This window comes from Hippoglossus stenolepis, chromosome 9, assembly GCF_022539355.2.
Source record: "Hippoglossus stenolepis isolate QCI-W04-F060 chromosome 9, HSTE1.2, whole genome shotgun sequence".
Lineage (NCBI taxonomy): Eukaryota > Metazoa > Chordata > Actinopteri > Pleuronectiformes > Pleuronectidae > Hippoglossus > Hippoglossus stenolepis.
Window position 1 is genome coordinate 24,413,706 of NC_061491.1, and position 17,082 is coordinate 24,430,787.

The 17,082-nt window shown below is 43.4% G+C and overlaps 1 protein-coding gene across 2 annotated transcripts; it reads left to right on the forward strand.

Annotated features, from left to right (window-relative positions):
* Positions 1-5: 5 nt before the first annotated feature.
* hscb (HscB mitochondrial iron-sulfur cluster cochaperone) lies at positions 6-5,168 on the forward strand. 2 transcript variants are annotated; one of them, XM_047341183.1, is made up of 6 exons: positions 7-457; positions 533-629; positions 3,402-3,491; positions 3,663-3,807; positions 4,769-4,816; positions 4,960-5,168. In XM_047341183.1, exons 1-6 carry the CDS (start codon positions 135-137, stop codon positions 5,052-5,054), a joined length of 798 nt encoding a protein of 265 aa, XP_047197139.1. In that variant the 5' UTR covers positions 7-134; the 3' UTR covers positions 5,055-5,168. The 2 variants fall into 2 exon arrangements, with proteins under 2 accessions (XP_047197140.1, XP_047197139.1); XM_047341184.1 differs by lacking the exon at positions 3,402-3,491 and having other exon boundaries at positions 6-457.
* The last annotated feature ends 11,914 nt before the right edge of the window (positions 5,169-17,082 follow it).

Genomic DNA, 17,082 nt, shown 5'->3' on the forward strand with positions numbered 1-17,082 from the left:
GTTGAAACACACGAAGAAGAGCGAGCTTCCTCCTCTGCCTGTCACATGGGGGACAGGAGGATGTTGATGTTTTGACAGGAGCCTCCTGACTTGTTGTTGTTCTGCTGCGGAATCCCGTGTTTTTAACCCCAGACATGTTGAACTCACTGCGGGTTGTGTGCTCAGCCCGAGCCGCTCTGGTGAGGACCAGCCGGTTGTCTGCTGCACGTCCGGGACACAGTCTGTCCAGCAGCCTCCTCCCCAGAGGGGACACATGGCCCTGCAGCATGGACACCAGAGGACTGAGTTACCACACGAGTCCATCTCATTCACCGAGGAGCTTCTGCACAGGTCAGGTCCATCTGAGCTGCTGGAGGTGTCAGCAGCCTCTGGACAAAACACCTGCTTTCTTCTGCCTGTCGTGTGAAGCGGTGCAGCCCCCTGAACAAGAGGTGTCCTACTTCGAGATCATGGCTTGGTAAGTTTCTTGTCTCTGCCCCATTTATCTCGCCCACGTGAGCATGTAATGACACCCTGTGTTGCCTCTTTGCAGCGACCACACTTTCACTCTGGACGCACACAAGCTGCAGAGAAGATACCTGCAGCTCCAGAGGGCCCTGCATCCGGACAACTTCGGCCAGAAGTCTGTGGTAGGCCGGGGGATGAGAGGGGACGCTGGGGGAGATGGTCTCTGTGAGGAAGCTCTCCCATCTATTTCTTCTCGTCCAGCACCTTTCATTGTTCTGTTGACCCTCTGTTAACTTGCATATGACAAATACAACTTTAAACTTGAACCATTATTATCTATTAGCAGCAGTGTGGCACAGGGAGCTAACTCTGACCCTTTGTCCCTGTTAGGCCACTTTCTTTTTGTTTTGTTAGTGTGATTTGGCCAAGGAACTAAGTCTGGACAAATCTCAAAATGGCTTTGACAGACGATCCCCCTGCAAGGTTATACAAGGTCGAGGCCCAGTAAGCAAGTTCAAGAATTCAAAAGAACTGAAGAGTTGCTTTGAGGAAGAAGAAACAATGGCAAAATGTTCAAAAATGAAAAATATAGTAGAATGTCGAGTTTTATTTGTCATATGCAAGTGAACACAAGGTCAACAGAACAAGGAAAGGTGTTGGACAAGAAGAAACTGGTCAGCTCAGCAGTGCAATAGATACATTAAAATAAAAGCAAGGTAAAAAGAGCTTACTATAAAAAAAAAAGTAGATTAAGTAGGAGATTCAGGCGACCCGGCATGACAGCAACACCAGGACAGTGGAATTTATTTTCCTAAGACTTCTTCAATGTTTTTCATTACCCTGACATTTTAAAATGTCTCCTGGGGAAAAAGCTCTATTTGAAAATACTTTATATACATACTAACTATATACTATATAAATACTTTAGAATTCGAAAAACAAAGAGAAAAGTAAAGAAAGAAAAGAGAAAGTTAAATTCAAAAGAAAGTTCAATTGTTTGACATTAATAATATGATAAGTAAATAACCTTTGTTGGTATAAAACCCTTTGAAACACAAGCTGAAACTATGGAAGTTTGTCTATTTGTCTTGAAAAACTGAAAGTAAAATGGCTGGTGATTCATTTTCTGTTGATCAACTCATCAACTGATAGATAAATAGACAAATTGATAGATACATTTTTTCAGCTCTCATATGGATATCTGTGAACTACTCATACCTCAGTATTTGCTCTAGCTCTTTTTGTGGTTACCACACAGGGCCTAATGAAATGTTCTAGCAAGTTGCATCATGGGAGATGTAGGATACAGTTGGAGCTTTAAAATGCCAGGGGCAAAAAATCAGGATAATTCTGCTTTTGCTGCTTAAAAAAATGAAACTTCCAATATAATTTATAGGATTCACACAGCAAACTGTGAAGGTTTATGCTTAAGGATACAGAAGTAAATTCAGGAAAGAGATGTGATCATGGTTTGTCCTCTTCTCTTTGGATGGAGCTCTCACTCACTGTTGTATAGGAAATTCTCCTCCTCTTCACTTTTGATTTGTCTATTTTCATAAGCAGACCTCTCTCACACCAGAATGTTGTTATGGATAAAATAGATTTGAGGTGCTCGGTAAATCTCACTCGGCCTGAAGCGCGGCGAGACCACATTTTGCATAAAAACCTCAACAAGATCAACTTAAAAAAGAAATTCTCAAAAAGAAATAAGATTTGTTCAGATGCATCAGAGCACTTTAAAGTCAAATGTGTTCAGAGTTTATTTCAGAGTCATAAATAATAATGGATAATGATTTCCCATCATTTTTTATAGAGGGAGGAGCAGTAGTCTGTTGCTTCACTTCTAATTTACTCTGTACACTCAGGTGGAAAAGCACAATGCAGAGTGTTGTCAGGATTCGATAGGAAAGCTAAATTCACGTTCAGCCGAGCCTGAACGCTTTCCACACACACAACCTGTCCAATATTGTACTGACTCTGTTTTATTTATCAGCACCTCTGGCCATTTTTTCTTAATTAGACATCTTCCAGCCTCAGGGGCCTACATCATATATAGAAAACTCATTACTTATACAAGGCTACAAGGCAGCCACCTAGTGCACTAGTTGTTATTACAGAAACAGCTCCACACGATGGGCCCATGGGCCAGCGCTTGAGCCTATTGATTTTCACAAGAGCTGACAGAGCTGATAGCTGGGAAATGTACTCAGATCTGCCAACCATTTCCGAGATACTTTACTTCCCCTCCTTGTTTCTTACACATCTGTTGTGTCGAAGCTGCACCTGCCTCCCTTGAAGGGTCCCAAACTGCTCGACTATGAAGACGCAGCTGCATGTCACACACCTCACTGACAGGATCACCAAGGATTTGGTGTTTTAGAGAATTGACAGATTCGATTAGGGAAAACCCGCCTCAGATATAATTCCCCTTTGCGACAGATTGATGTGAAGCTCTGGATAATGTAAATATTTGTTGTTCAAAAAGCAAAAGCATCACAAGCTGTTGTCAGACATGGTCTTTGGATAATCTTTGCTTCGGCCCTCATGACCAAAAAAATCTCAAATCTTCTTGTCTTTCCAAGTTGACATCTTCTTCCGCATCTTCTACAAGTGTGACTCCTCTTTTTCATCCTAAAATATTTGTGTTCTTCCAGTTTTGCATCCGTCGTGTGTTGGAAACATCAACAACACGCCCACTTGCTCGCAGTGAATTCTCCTGACATTGTTCCTGTTGTATTCTCTCACTCGGTTATTCTTCAGGACATGTTACTCGGTGGCTGGCAGGAGAAAACTCCAGAGAATGTCCCCAGCAACCGACCCAGACATTTGCATTCTCACATACAGCCCCACACTGGAGCCCAGTTCATGTCTGAAAGCAACAATAACACAGGTTTTCTTTCCATTGTGCAACAAACGAATACGGACAGAAACCTAACAGAACCCTCTTTTTGCAGACGGAGCAGGAGTTTTCAGAAAGCCAATCCGCTCTCGTGAACAAAGCATACACGACTCTGCTTAAGCCTTTGAGTCGCGGCCTTTACATGGTGAGTCTGAAATCGCTGCCTCTACTCCTAACGAGTAGTTTATTTCCATAACTGCGAGCTCTGTGTGTCTGATCCCTCGTTCAGACGGAAACATCTTTACCATCTGACGTTGAAGAGTACTGACATGCATTTAAAGGAGCCTGGTGAACTCCCACCCCCCTTGTGTTTCAGCTGGAGCTGCAGGGGATGCGTATAGAGGAGGGCACCGACTCCGGGGCTGATACTGAGTTTCTGTTGGAGCTGATGGAGATCAATGAAGCTGTTGATGAGGCACGGACTCCGGAGGAAGCCAATCAGATCGGACAAGACACAAAAGGTAAACAAAAACGTTTCAGTTTATTCATTGAAAGTCTGGTTGAGGGATTTGAGCTCGTTATGAAACATAAATTTGCTCAAGTGGACCAGTCCTTGGTTAATTGGTGCTGACACATCATCTATTTCAGATTTATGATAAGTTATATGATTATTTTTTACATCTCCAGGCCTTAGAATATTTTTTAAACCAAACAATATAATCAATCCAAGCATTATAAGTCTAAATTGCTCACTGGGCTAGCTGAGATGTGCTTTATTTTAAGGGTTAAAGTTGTCAAGATTCCCCGTTCTGGTTGATGTGGCGATACCTGCGGTTACCATGGTAACAGCAAGTCATTTCACACCACAGACAACACTTTTTGAGCAGCTACACAACAGCAGACAACATAACACAAGAGCAGGTGATGAGCAAGTGATGTGTGCGGTTTTAAATGCAGCCAAAGAAAGCAAACATGTATGTGAGTAGGCGGCAACTGAAAATACTGGGAATAATAAAGCAAAATACATAGAAATCACAGTAATTTCAGAATTAATATATTGACCACAGATGTTATGGGATTTGATTTAATGGAAATAATGGATTACAACTTTAACAAAGGGTTAACTAGTGACACAAAGGTCATACATATATATATATATATATATATATATATATATATATACCTGCCTTTGATATAGAAAGCACATAAGGTCACTAACTGATGCGTACTTGACAGATTTACTGTATATTTGCCTGTATTTGTGTATATATATGTATTTAATTGTGCTCGAGTACCGGATGATGCACGCATCAAACTGTGTTGACACTCTTTGATTTCACTGTTGTCTGTTCCACTTCAAATCAAGCACTTCATCTCAGAGGCGAGCGTGCTTTTGAATTTCCAGGAAAAAAGAACAGCATGATGCGTCCCATGTCTTGTTAACATATGCAGAACTGGAACTTGTCTCCTCCTCACTTGCAGGGAAACTGGCAGACTTGACAGAGCGGATAGACGCTGCCCTTCGTGAAGGTATTATGTCGCAGCGAAGCATTTTCTGTTCCGCCCACGCGCTCGTTTGTTTGTTTTATAATCTATGCTGAAGCTTACCTTAAAGTCGCAGAGTGAGTCATTGATTCAATCTCCTTTTTGCGCGCTTTGTCTTTTTTAATCAGCGGAGCTTCAGACTGCCAGAGCTCTTCTCGCCCAGATGAAATACCACGCAAACATCGAAGAGAAAGTCAAGGAGAAACTTCGAGAATTCATGTAATTTCTACCCTTTATTAAACATTATTGTATATTTGTAGCCACTTTTGTACAGAACGCACAGATTGTTGTGTAAAGTGATTATCCATGTTAAATTAAAAACCTGTATTGAATAATACACAACTGGATTAATAGTGGTTTGTACTTAATATACTATTTTTATTTGTTATTTGTGCAGATATATGAGGATGTAATTAGATGCAGACAGTATCTCCCCCTGAATTCCACTCATTTCAAATACCTAATCACATCCACATGTACCTAATGTATCATTTAAGACGACAGAGATGTATTATTGGCTGTGATTAGAAAACTGCTCGGAGTGTTTATATGATTATCCTGCCTATCAGTTCAGAATCTTTTCATTCTCTCACACACACTCACACAGACACAGGACCCCCCTCCTGTTCCTCAGGGTGCCTTTAGGGGGAGACATAACACCTTGACAGTCATCATGCAGAGGAGCAGCACATGTCGAGCAAACAGGAGATGTGACCAGAGCCGAGTGCTTTCATCGAGGCGGACAACTCATTGAATTATGAATGGTGGTTCTCACATGTAGCATTAATGCTATGATAATCAGGAAGACCCCGCTGAATGGCGATCTCTCGAAGAGCCAAAGATCCTGTGATCTGTGTAATTCCTCACTCGTGAATTGATGCGCGCTGACCCCCCCGTGCACCTTCGCCTGCAGCACGCTCGCTGTGCACCAGAATGTAAATTCATCCACCTTCTCCCTCTCACTTTTGAAGGTTGTTCTTTCATCACCGTAGGGAAGATTTGTCATAATCTGTAATTACTTTGCAAATTGGAGTTTCATCAAAGCTATTGATCTGAGGAAGTGATACAGTCATAATCACAGTGAAATATGGAGGAGTGGGGGGTTAATGTGGTGGCACTGGCAGAGAGTGAAGCAACAGATCATATGACGAATGCACCAGGATCACAACTGAAGCCAGCTTGTGTGTTGTAGTGGTTTTACATTGACACTGTTTCTCTGCAGCTCAGTCCACTGGAACATCCCTCTGTGACACATCCTGGTGGGTTGTTCATTAAGTCTGGAACAACAATGTCCTGTGTCTGAGGCTGTTCCTGTTTTCTCACCGTGGAGAAGCAGTTTCCTTAATACACGTGGTTAGACAGTGAATTAAACAGGGATACTCCCACCAGAGACCTATTTATTATTCATGGTGTAATCGGAAGGCATCTATAATCGGAAGGTGCCTTTAAATTAATGGGAAAATGGGATCGACCGACACTGAGGCCACTGCTGCTGTCTCACGGAAACTCTTTGAAATTGAGTTTGAAAGAGACGAAAGAGGAGAAGAAGAAAAAAAAGAGAAACTCACTACAGCCAGGCTGTGAAATTGACTTGGATGGGAAAGCTTGGCAAAATGAACTAGGTACATGGGACCACCGGGCAGCTTCTGGAATGAATCAGGTCAGCATCAGGCACACTACACAACATGCTGCTGCTGCTGCTGCTGCTGCTGCTGCAGGGCTTAGCAGGATTTGTGGCTGTTGCGCTCAGGGTTCAGATATTTCCTGTGCAGGTCTACGTGACCCAATAAAGCCAATATAATTACTCGTGTTAGTTCCTGCAGTAGTTTGGCATTTGAAAGCAACGCCATGCAACTTTTTACCTTTTAAAATAGCAGCTTCAAAATGACTTTGATGGTTCACTGAGAATGTTTCCTCTTTCATTCCCACTCCTCACCCTGAACATCTGATCCTGCTCCATATGTGGCTTTGGTGAGTAGGTACGATCTCCTGTGAGAAGTGTGGAGCTGACTGAGAGTCGAGGTTTTAAATTGACTGAATCACATCCGGCAAGTGGAAGAGTAAAGCTGAGCTGTAGATCAGTTAGAGAAAGTCATTATAAACCAGTGTTTATCTCCAATATTCAGCAGGAAACTTTTTAAATATGAAGAGTTCTACACAGAGTTTGGTGGATTTGTTGCAGCGGCAGCTCTTCCTGTTCAGGAAGCCGGGGATCATGGGTAATATCCACCGTTTGGTTGTGTTTTCAGTTCAGTGAGTGGGAGCTGTTTGTTCGACACCCTCCTCCATGTAAGTGGATGGCACATGGGCAAAATTTAAAAGTCAAAGTACACCTCAAATTAATGTTTCTGTCATTTTAGGTAGTTCTTATCACACTGACATATGCTTGAAATAAATATCATAAGATTAATGTGCTCTTAATCACAACGGTCTCATGATCACATTAAGACTCTCTCAACAGAAACCCTAATAGAAAAAAAAAAATCTCATTATAGACGAGAAACTGCACGTAACGCAGAATTCCATATAGAGCCTCAGCTATAGATACTGTACGATGAAAAGTCTGAGTAACACAGGTTAAAACCAGCGAAGATGACTCACCGGAGCTTAGCTTTTTTCCCGCTCTCGCAGCCGAGCAGCAGTCTTTATGATCCTCGTCCTTCTGCTCAGCTTTTGTGAGTCAGACGCCGGAGTGTCAGTCCCATCATCCCACACCTCGAGCCTGCTGTGTGTGCTCGTGTCTCACCAGGTAGTAATGCCATTATAATGTACCACTATCGGGATTTCTCACCCTCCCTTAATCCATGTTTTTATGTTGTTTACCTCATCCCTTTACCGAGCCGTGTCTTCACCTTCCCGTAAAGCTCCTGAACTGCAGCCGGCTTTGAAACCTGTTGCTGTTCCCGGAATCATTTAAACCTGCTTATTCTTTGCTCATAGTTGTTGTATCTATATCTGTAGAGCGAGAGACAGGAAACACAGGGAGAGGAGGGCAAGGAACCTACTGCTTGAAGACACATATGATAAAACCAAAGTGTGTAGCTATAGATAAGATGTCGGCAGATACAATGTGGGCATGTCCTCAGATAGGATGGGAACTTAATACCAAAGACCGCCCCAAGATGGACACCACCTGGAAAACAAGGTAGTCCCAAATCTACCGTATATATAGTTTGATACAAGAATAATACAGCCTTTTAATTATTGCTATGAATTGGGTTTATCTAATGGCTAACCTCAAAATAAATCTACTTAAGTAAAGTACAAATACCTCACACTACTGGTTTTTAACCACAACCTGGTTACACAGTATAATTCATGGAGACAATGTTCTTCTCAAGATTGCAAGAATCATAAAAAATAAAAGCAACAACACGTTTTCTGTCTGCACGGTTGGTGACAGCAACACAACACCTGGCATGTCCATATGTCGACTGATGTGAGTTGATACAGTGAAAGATACTGGGAGATGGAAACTGGCAGCAGGAAACAAACACTGCTTTGTTTTTTAAATTTGCGGGTAAGCATTCAATCCATTTTCTCAAAGAGAAATTTCCTGCCTATCGTCTACATCTTATCTTCATTAAAACAATGGATGGGATATTTCAAACACTCCAGATTGCTTTGTTTTTTCCCTCCTTTAATGTAAGTATAAGTCAAATCGAAACACACTTTGACAATAAATCCCTTTCTTCTCGGCTGCATGTTTGCGGGGAGAATTCCCAGCGGTACGAGCCTCGCTGTGGCAGGCGAACCGCTCTTCCAAGCTTTTGATATCGGCCCTGCTGAGAGATTTCTGGGGGAATTCTCTGCGGAGGAAAAGGCCTGTGCATTTAGACGCGGCATGTTTGTGTGCTTGTGCACACATTGCTGCATGTGCTCGTTGAGACCGGAATCAAGAGCCATGTCGTATCTCCAAATCCCTCCGACTTCTCAGAATGGGCAATCGGCCCTCCAGAAAGCAGTTGTCGAGTAATCCCCTTATCAATTGCCTTCTGGAACCTCATGTCACATATATTCCTCCAAATGATATTGGATTTGATGTGGTACACTGCACCAATCGAACACTTCTGCTGGTGTGCCTGGTAGCAGGAATATTACTGTACAGTGTATTCCAGGGTTTTTAGTAAGTAATTGGTCCATTTGGTTGTTGGGGCGGCTGGTGTTCAGGATGTAGAGTGGGTCGTCCGCTAACGACAAAATTAAGTCAGCGGTTAGATCCCTGTTTGCTTGATTCTGAATGCTGAAGTGTCCTTGGGCAAGATACAATTGTACCCGACAGCTGTGCCGACAGTATGTGAGTGTTATATGATAGATAAAGCACTTCACATAGATGCACTGTGTGAACACAATAACGTAGAGACCTCTAAAGGGTCGAAGTGTAGAAAACACTATATAAGTACAGACCATTAACCATCTTTATAATTCAGACCTGGGTGGCATTGTGTTGTTAGTACTGTCACTTCTCAGCAAGAGGGTTCTCACTTCAAATTCCATTCCAGGGCTTTTCTTTGTGGATTTACTTTGGCTTCCTCCTTGAAACGCAGATCAATTTAATTGGAGAATGTTTCTATGCATTGGCCGCGGGAAACGCTATATATGATTTCCAGGATACGATACCCAGCCTCTCGCCCAATGCCAGCTTGGCTCCAGCACCCCACCGCCTCAGGATAAGCATCATGGATGGATTGATAATTCAGTACAGTCAGATACCTATAGTGTGCCACTGGTGCGTATAAAGTTTCTCTTGTTTTCTCTATGGTCATTAGAGATGTCAAATCTCCTTTCTTGAAGATGGAGGTGTTGCTATGCAAAAGCAGGAGACCCAGGAAAAGCAAATGGATGTTTTTCCGTTAAGATCCATGAATTTTTGTCTTAAAAATCAACAAAAAATATCTTGAAATGTTAAAGAAAGCAGGAAAAATTGGCCTTGTGATGCCGATCTGCACCAAAATGTAGAGACTTCTTTCCAGACCCAAACACATTCTTTCACCAAGTTCCATGGCAATCTGTTTTAGCTTAAATCCTGCTAACAAATAGAAAGACAAACAAAAACAGACGACCTCATGGGCAGAGGTGAAAATATCAAATATGTGAAAATGCCACAGCTACAATATCTTCTCAGGGGAATCTCACAGGAAAAAGCAGGGTCCAGTTTTAATTAAACATCTGTGAAGCAGCAGGCAGCGGGTGGATCTGCACATTAAGAAGGATTTTCTTTTTGCTGTCCCATTGAATCACCGGGAGATATTGCTTCAAAAGGCTCCTTTGTGGTTCTTGGGTGTGGAAATCCTTTGAAGGTGAAGAACCAGGCGTTTTTTAAACAAGGTGTATGCGTGTGGAAACAGATCAGCCATTCACTTTCAGCCGCGTGCAAACCACTTGCCTCTGCCGGGATCGCTCCCCTCACCTTATCTCCTGCACTGTGCTGCAGATCCTCCCCGCCGCCTATCTCGCGGCAATCACATTGTCCACGGTTCAGATCTGGCCTGCTTTTTCCTTTTTTCCTCCTCCTCCTTTTTCTCATCTCATCTGAATACCTTGCACGACATTGTGTTTCAGTGCCTAATCAGGCTCTGGATTCCACCCTGACATTGTGGCTCTCAAATGGCTTAGGGCAAAGTCTTTCACTGATCTCTGGAAACTAGCATAAGTACTCCCCGCTCTTCTTAGTGCAGCGTCGAGTCTCTGTGAGAGTCCTAATCAAGTCATCAACACCCTGTGTGAACTGGGACCAGACTGGAGAGAGGGAGGGAGAGAGGCACTTTTCATCATGATGCCCTTATATTTTATAATGTTTTAATGTTTTATGGTCACATCGTGGACTGCATATAAAGATGGACGACATGACAGCTGCCCAAATGTGAAGCCAAAACATCTGCAGCATAGGTCGTAAACTCTGCCTCCTCCATGTTAGCAGATGGGACATGGAGCAAACTCAAAAGTCATCTTCAATACTTTTTTCCCGTATAAAGGTTTCTGTCATTTTAGGTTGTTCTCACGTTGATGTGTGTTCATTATTCTAGTAAATGTGTTTTTAATTTGATGCTACAAGAACCGGCTGAAACATCATGATTGACAGCTGAGACTGACTCGTGATTGGTCGAGCGTGTGTATCGTGGGACCTTTAAACCGACTTCAGCTGAGCCACTTTCCTGCCTGCGTGCACATCCGCTTTAAAAAGATTTTTCTGATCCCTGGGAGGCAAGAAAAAAACCCCTGTAAATACACCAATGGCCACTGACATAATCACCTTATGGAGCTGACATAGTGAACCTGTTCACACACAGAGCCGCAGATACAGAGCAACATTAGCATTCATTTGAAGCCATGTCTCCTGCCACCTGCCAAATGTTCAGTATTCACTCTGGTCTCCAGTAACTCCTGAGAAATATATTATCGGGGAAATGTTTCCCTATGTGCAGCAGCTAGTTGCTAACTTTATCTTTCTGCTCCTCGGTACTTTAGGCAGGTAGCATTGAGTAGAGCTTTATTTGTTCATTGGTAGGAGACACGATGTCCGTGTTTACAGTTTATGCCATCAACACACGATGTGGAAGTCATGTTTAAACTACATGGGTTCTCGCATACCTGGATCCGCCCTCTGATCTGGATCAGCACCAACATTTAATGGGTTCTTCCTTTACCCAAACCATCCTTCCACCAAGGTTTGTGGTCGGGTAGTTTTTACATAATCTTGCTTTGAAACAAACCAACCAAGAAACAAACAAACAGATAAAAACATAACCTCCTTGGTGCAGGTAACAATAGATGGAGGCTATTTTGATTTAGCATCAAACACAAAATGTCCTTCACAGCCTGAAGAATCACACCAGGCAATAATAATATGTTTTCTGTGTGAAAACGACTCATCACAGATCTCTCTCCGTCACATCATTGTAGCGTTGAACCGAAGTGTAAATACTGGTTTCCAACAGCCTAATGTCATAGAGATTGTGAACGGAACTGGGGACACTCGGCAGCTGGTGTGAATACTAATGTTCAATCCTCAAGTGAAGAGACATCACACCCAGCCTCAGCTTTACTGCAGGTGGGCCACACGGCTTTTCTTTCTGAAGGAAGGCACGACAGGATGATTGCATTGTGGTGCGGGTACAAACCAATTCTGAGCTCTGAAAACAAAATTCTATTAGTGGCTTTCATCACTATGCAGGAATTCAGCCAAATCCCAGCACCTGTGGCAGTATATTGCCTTGACTCGATATTGTCCGTGAGCTTCGCCGTATCCTCCCGCACTTTCATTCAGGGCAGGTGGGAGAAAGAGAATTTGCAGTCGCCCGCACACATTAATTTGCGAGGCCTCACTCTTCCGAGCAAACAAAAGAAGCGGCGGTCCCCTCCGCTCGTGCCGCCGGTACCTCACACAAGGATGACTCTCTTTACCGCCGGCTTCCCAGCAAGTTCAGCAGCAATCTAACCTCCTTTTCTGCTGCACCTGTTTCTATGACAACGCACGTCCCTGCTGCAACTTTAAAGAACGTGATGAACACAAAAATCCAGATAATGGATTTGATTGATCTCGCCGCTCTCCACGGGACTCCCATAAAGACTGATAGGGGTGTTTAGGCTAACAGGCAAAGATCTGAAGAGATGATGTTTTCACTCCACTTACACATTTCTGCTGCAGTTGAATATTTCTTATCGGGGTGTGACTGGATTCCTCGAGATGGTTTATTGTCAATGTGCGTTATACAAAATAGACTTTTTGTAAAGGCAGGTAAAGGCAGACCTACCACAAGCTACCAGATTGTAAAAAGATGTTCAGAAAAATGTTTTATTCATGATGTCAATCAGAAGAACTACATTACCCATAATCCTCAGGCATGATAGCCACATATCTAATTGGTGAAGCTCGCTGTCACCATGGAAATGTTTACCACGACCATGGTAATCATGTCGGCTATGACTGTTCACCGTCATATTAGGTTTACCACAGAGGGACTAGTGTGGGTGAAATCTCTACCAGCCAGTTGGTTCACAATGGTTTATGGGATGCGAAGTTCTTCACTCTTAAAATAATTAAGTACACAATCTTATACCTTTGCCTTATTTTCATAATATGTTTTATGGTCATGATTCTAGCTGGTTGGCTTTTTACGAGGAGTTTCTGAAACGTCAATGGAGAAAATGACTCCTGGAATCAAAGCCGTTCTAAAAGTGGGGCGTCACTGTGTTTTCAACAGTCACCTCATCACTCAATCTTTCCTCCAGCTCAAGTTAAGGCCTCTGAGAACGCACAGTGACACTGAACATCGGGCTTCAGTGCTTCTCAAGCTAAAGTCATAAAATAATACCTCGCCACCGCCTCCGTCTGCAAAATAATAAGGATTTCTGCTGTAATCCAGATTATGTAAAAAAATAAGGAACATGAGATTATGTGTGGCACGACGTCTCTTGCCAATCACCGCGGTGGAGTGAAATGAATCACTCTCGGGGCCGTCGGGGGGTGTCAGCCAGGAGACATTTATCTTTGAACCCCGTGTCAGTAATTTGGCAATAACGATTCCGTTGATTAATTCACTGCCTGAATCTGTGCCAGCGGAGCAGAAGTTCAGAGGCGGTGACAGATTGATGATGCTTGTATCCTGTAATTCTGTGGCCCTCAAACTTTACAGTCATTATAGGGTTGTGTAAAAAAAAAAGACAATACAGATAAATGGCTTGCTCCTAAATTTAATGATAAGTATGAATCATAGTTTGAGTGTCCTCTAAGGTGTGTTGTCAGGGGGGCAGCCACTGTTTTGTCAGGAAGTTGCAGCTGATGTCTGGCCAGTGTTGAAGCAGTGCTGAGGTTTGTCTGCCAGTGTTGGCTCACTGTGTCCTCAGATCAGCTTCAGTCATGCTGCTTAAGCAAAAGTGTTGACACATCTCAAGCTCACGGAGTTCAGTCTGACGTGCATCCAAAAAGTTCAGGAAGGATGAGAACATGTCAGAGCTGCAGGAGAAAGAGCTCGTTCAGCAGATGTCGTTCCACATCTTGGACAAACTTGATGTTTACTTCCAGGCCAGGATAACATGTCTCCACTTCCTCTCACTCTGCAAAATGAAGCCGAACTATCCTGGACACATGCGCTGCCATCTTGTGCTTGTGATGTCATTTGGAGTTAGAGGTCGAGGTGCCTTCAGGTATGAGTGCTCCACCAATCGCGAGCCAGTCTCAGCTGTCAATCATGACATTTCACCCTGTGTCTACAGCTTCAAATAACAAATCAACACATGAACATGAACGACCTAAAGTAACAGAAACCATCTTTGGAATATTATATGGTCCATGTCCCATCCACTAACGTAGTGGAGGCATGGTTTAAAACCAGCCCTGCAGCCAGCCACCAGGGGAGGATCAGGTTGTTTTGGGAGCTGTCATGTCGTCCATCTTTGTTTGCAGTAAATAGCTGCGTCCCAATTCAGGGGGCTGCATCCTTCGGAGGCAGCATTCGAAGATTGATTGCGTCTTGGCGGCGTCCTTCCATTACTGCGGCCTATCCCAGGATTCCTTGCATGCCGGTGACGCAGCCATTCAAAGTAGCAAACAAATTCAACGGTAAGAGCAGGACGAGCCGATGACGCAAATAAGAAATCCTCCGTAGACCAGAACGTCTCGTTTCTTCTCCCCGTCCTTTGTGGACTACTCCGTCTATGGAGGCCTTTGTAGAATGAGTCTTCAGAGGGACGCGGCCCCGGAGTTGGGACTCAGCTAATGGGCTCGTTAGAGAGGTAAACAACACTCGGAGAGGAACCTCGCTCTCCTCACTCACGGCTCAGAACAAACCTGTTAGATAGATACTGGGCCATTCTGTCTTTTTCCACTGATTTCCAATGCAACACCTTTTCTCAATGGAAATTAATGAGTGTTATCTTCCACGCAATTGAGTCTGTTAATGGGAAACATTGGAATCTCATTTCAGGAATCACCGGTGTTGTAATTTTAATTATGCTGCGTGTCAAGTTGAAAAATTGCTTTTAATAATTGCTGTATTTTTTTTTTTACATTCCCTCCCAAAATAATCACAGAGGTACAAACAGATATATAAAAACACAGCCTCTTCAGGCCACTTGTCAAATTTAATAATCTAATAACCTCCATGTTCGGTCTGGTTTAATTGGTCTCCCAGAGAAATGTGGTGGGGTTTGTTTTGATACTGGACTCACACACACACACACACACACACACACACACACACACACACACACACACACACACACACACACACACACACACTGTTGAGTGGAATAAAGCTCAAGTCCCCAGTTAACAAATAGTATGTGATCCTATCAGCGTTTCTGACAGTGTAGGTCATGGGAAAATACTGCATGATTTTCCAAAGCACGTGGTCTCCCCCCCTGGTTTCATCCGAGTTTCCCACCTCAGTCTTCATCGTTCCCCTCATCTCTCTTCCTCTTCCCGCCGCCCTCCCTCCCTCCACGGGAACGTCTGGATAAAATATGTGCTCATTTCTTTTATCTTACCTGTTCATTTACTGCCTGCCCGTTTTAGATAAATATCATCACACACCCATCCATCAATGATATGAATTCACACCGTGGGTTTGACTTGTGTGACTCCATCTGTTTCCTCTCCCTGACAAATACCCACCAGCCGATGGGGGGAATATTTTGAAGTCTGGAAGCGTTGTAGTGTGTGGGTGTCATATTCCACTCTAGGTTTCATTTAACTACGACTGTCTGACTGACTGTAGCCATGGAAACCTAGTCGCACCGTAACCCCTCCACTGATAATACGGTATTAAAGGGGAAATTTTTGTAATTTAATGTAATTGAGTAGCTGTAATTGGATTAGTATACTATTACAGTCATTGCCCTTATCTCCACAGCGCCCTGTGAAATCTCTTAAATGTTCCACTCAGTGCCGGTGCTCTGGCAAGCATATCATTCACACATTCTCGCAGATACGCCGTATGGAAATGTGCAGCGACCATTAAAAATCAGTGACGAGCTGCGATACATCACTGCTCTGAAGAGGGAACACTTTGTAAGAAATCGAATTATGAAAAAAAGCTTTTATTCTCACTCTGGTGACGGGGGCGCTCCGAATGGCTGCGAGGCTGCGAGGCTGCCACCTGCTTCTCCATCTCTGGCACGTCCCCTCGGCTGGTTCCAGCTGCCTGCTGGAGGAATTAAGGAGGAGATTTGGAGAGCTGGGGCAGATGTAGCAGCTGAGTTGACATTAGCCTGCGTGGGACAACATGCTGCTCAGATAGACAGAAATGCTCTGCACTGGTAACTGGGGGGATTAAGGATGTTGCCTGCTTCATTATGTCCGGGACAAGCTTCCTGACTTGGTAGCCAAAGTGTATTTTCTGCCCGCTGCCCACGCCTATTTTAAGGGAAGGAGATAAAGAGCCGGTTTGACCAGGTGTGAAAAAGCTGCAAACGGCAAAATGTAACTACCTGGTTTGACCTGAGGAAAAGCTGCTGTCGACTCGGTGGCGTCTGACGAGGACGCAATTAAACCGGAGCTTGGATGACTGGGATTGAACACCTCTCCTCGTCAAACAAGGCATGTTGACATGGCTTGTCGAAGAATCTGAAGATAAATAATGCACAGGATTTGTTACCCAACTGGGAAATAAACAACAAAGTTAACATGGTGACATTAAATGTAATATTTGCTGGCAGGTCTCGGGGGTTCGCTTGATGTTAAGGGTATGACTGACAGATACTGTCAATCAGGATGAGGAGTTTCTGTTCGCGTGCATGGGCCATTCTGCTTTTGTTTATTCCAGCAGCAAGAGAACCTGCAAAATATTCCCGAGCCCTTCTTATTATATGGGAATAAAATGACCTGCTATTCCACGTTCTGCAAGAAGTGGAATGTGTGTATTAAAAAACTATTACAAAAGCCTAAGAAACATTTTCATTCCACCCACAAGATGTCAAGTTTTTCAGAACAATGCATATTGAATTATTAAGACAATTGATGTGATCCTCTCTCTCTCAGTGTTTCTCTTTCTCACCAGATCGACTCATTCTCTGTGTTGTGTGTGTTGAGTTTGTCATGCAACAAGTTCGTCGAAACATCCAGATAGAGAAATTAAATATTCATCAAGGTTAAGGGGCCCCGTGTCTCCGTGTGAGAATGCTAGAGAATTAAATTTGTTCCAGTTTTATGGACTCTCAAATGTTTGCTCTCTGCTCCCTCAGTTCTTCCGGGAGCGAAATGATGCCAACTCCCACATATGCTCGTTTAAAATGAAAATTATCAAATATAT

Excerpts from the sequence above, each read along its gene's own strand:
- hscb (XM_047341183.1), top strand. The coding sequence starts at position 135 with ATGTTGAACTCACTGCGGGTTGTGTGCTCAGCCCGAGCCGCTCTGGTG. Across the intron at positions 630-3,401 it reads ACTTCGGCCAGAAGTCTGTG|ACGGAGCAGGAGTTTTCAGA; the intron begins GTAGGCCGGGGG and ends CTCTTTTTGCAG. Across the intron at positions 3,808-4,768 it reads GATCGGACAAGACACAAAAG|GGAAACTGGCAGACTTGACA; the intron begins GTAAACAAAAAC and ends CCTCACTTGCAG.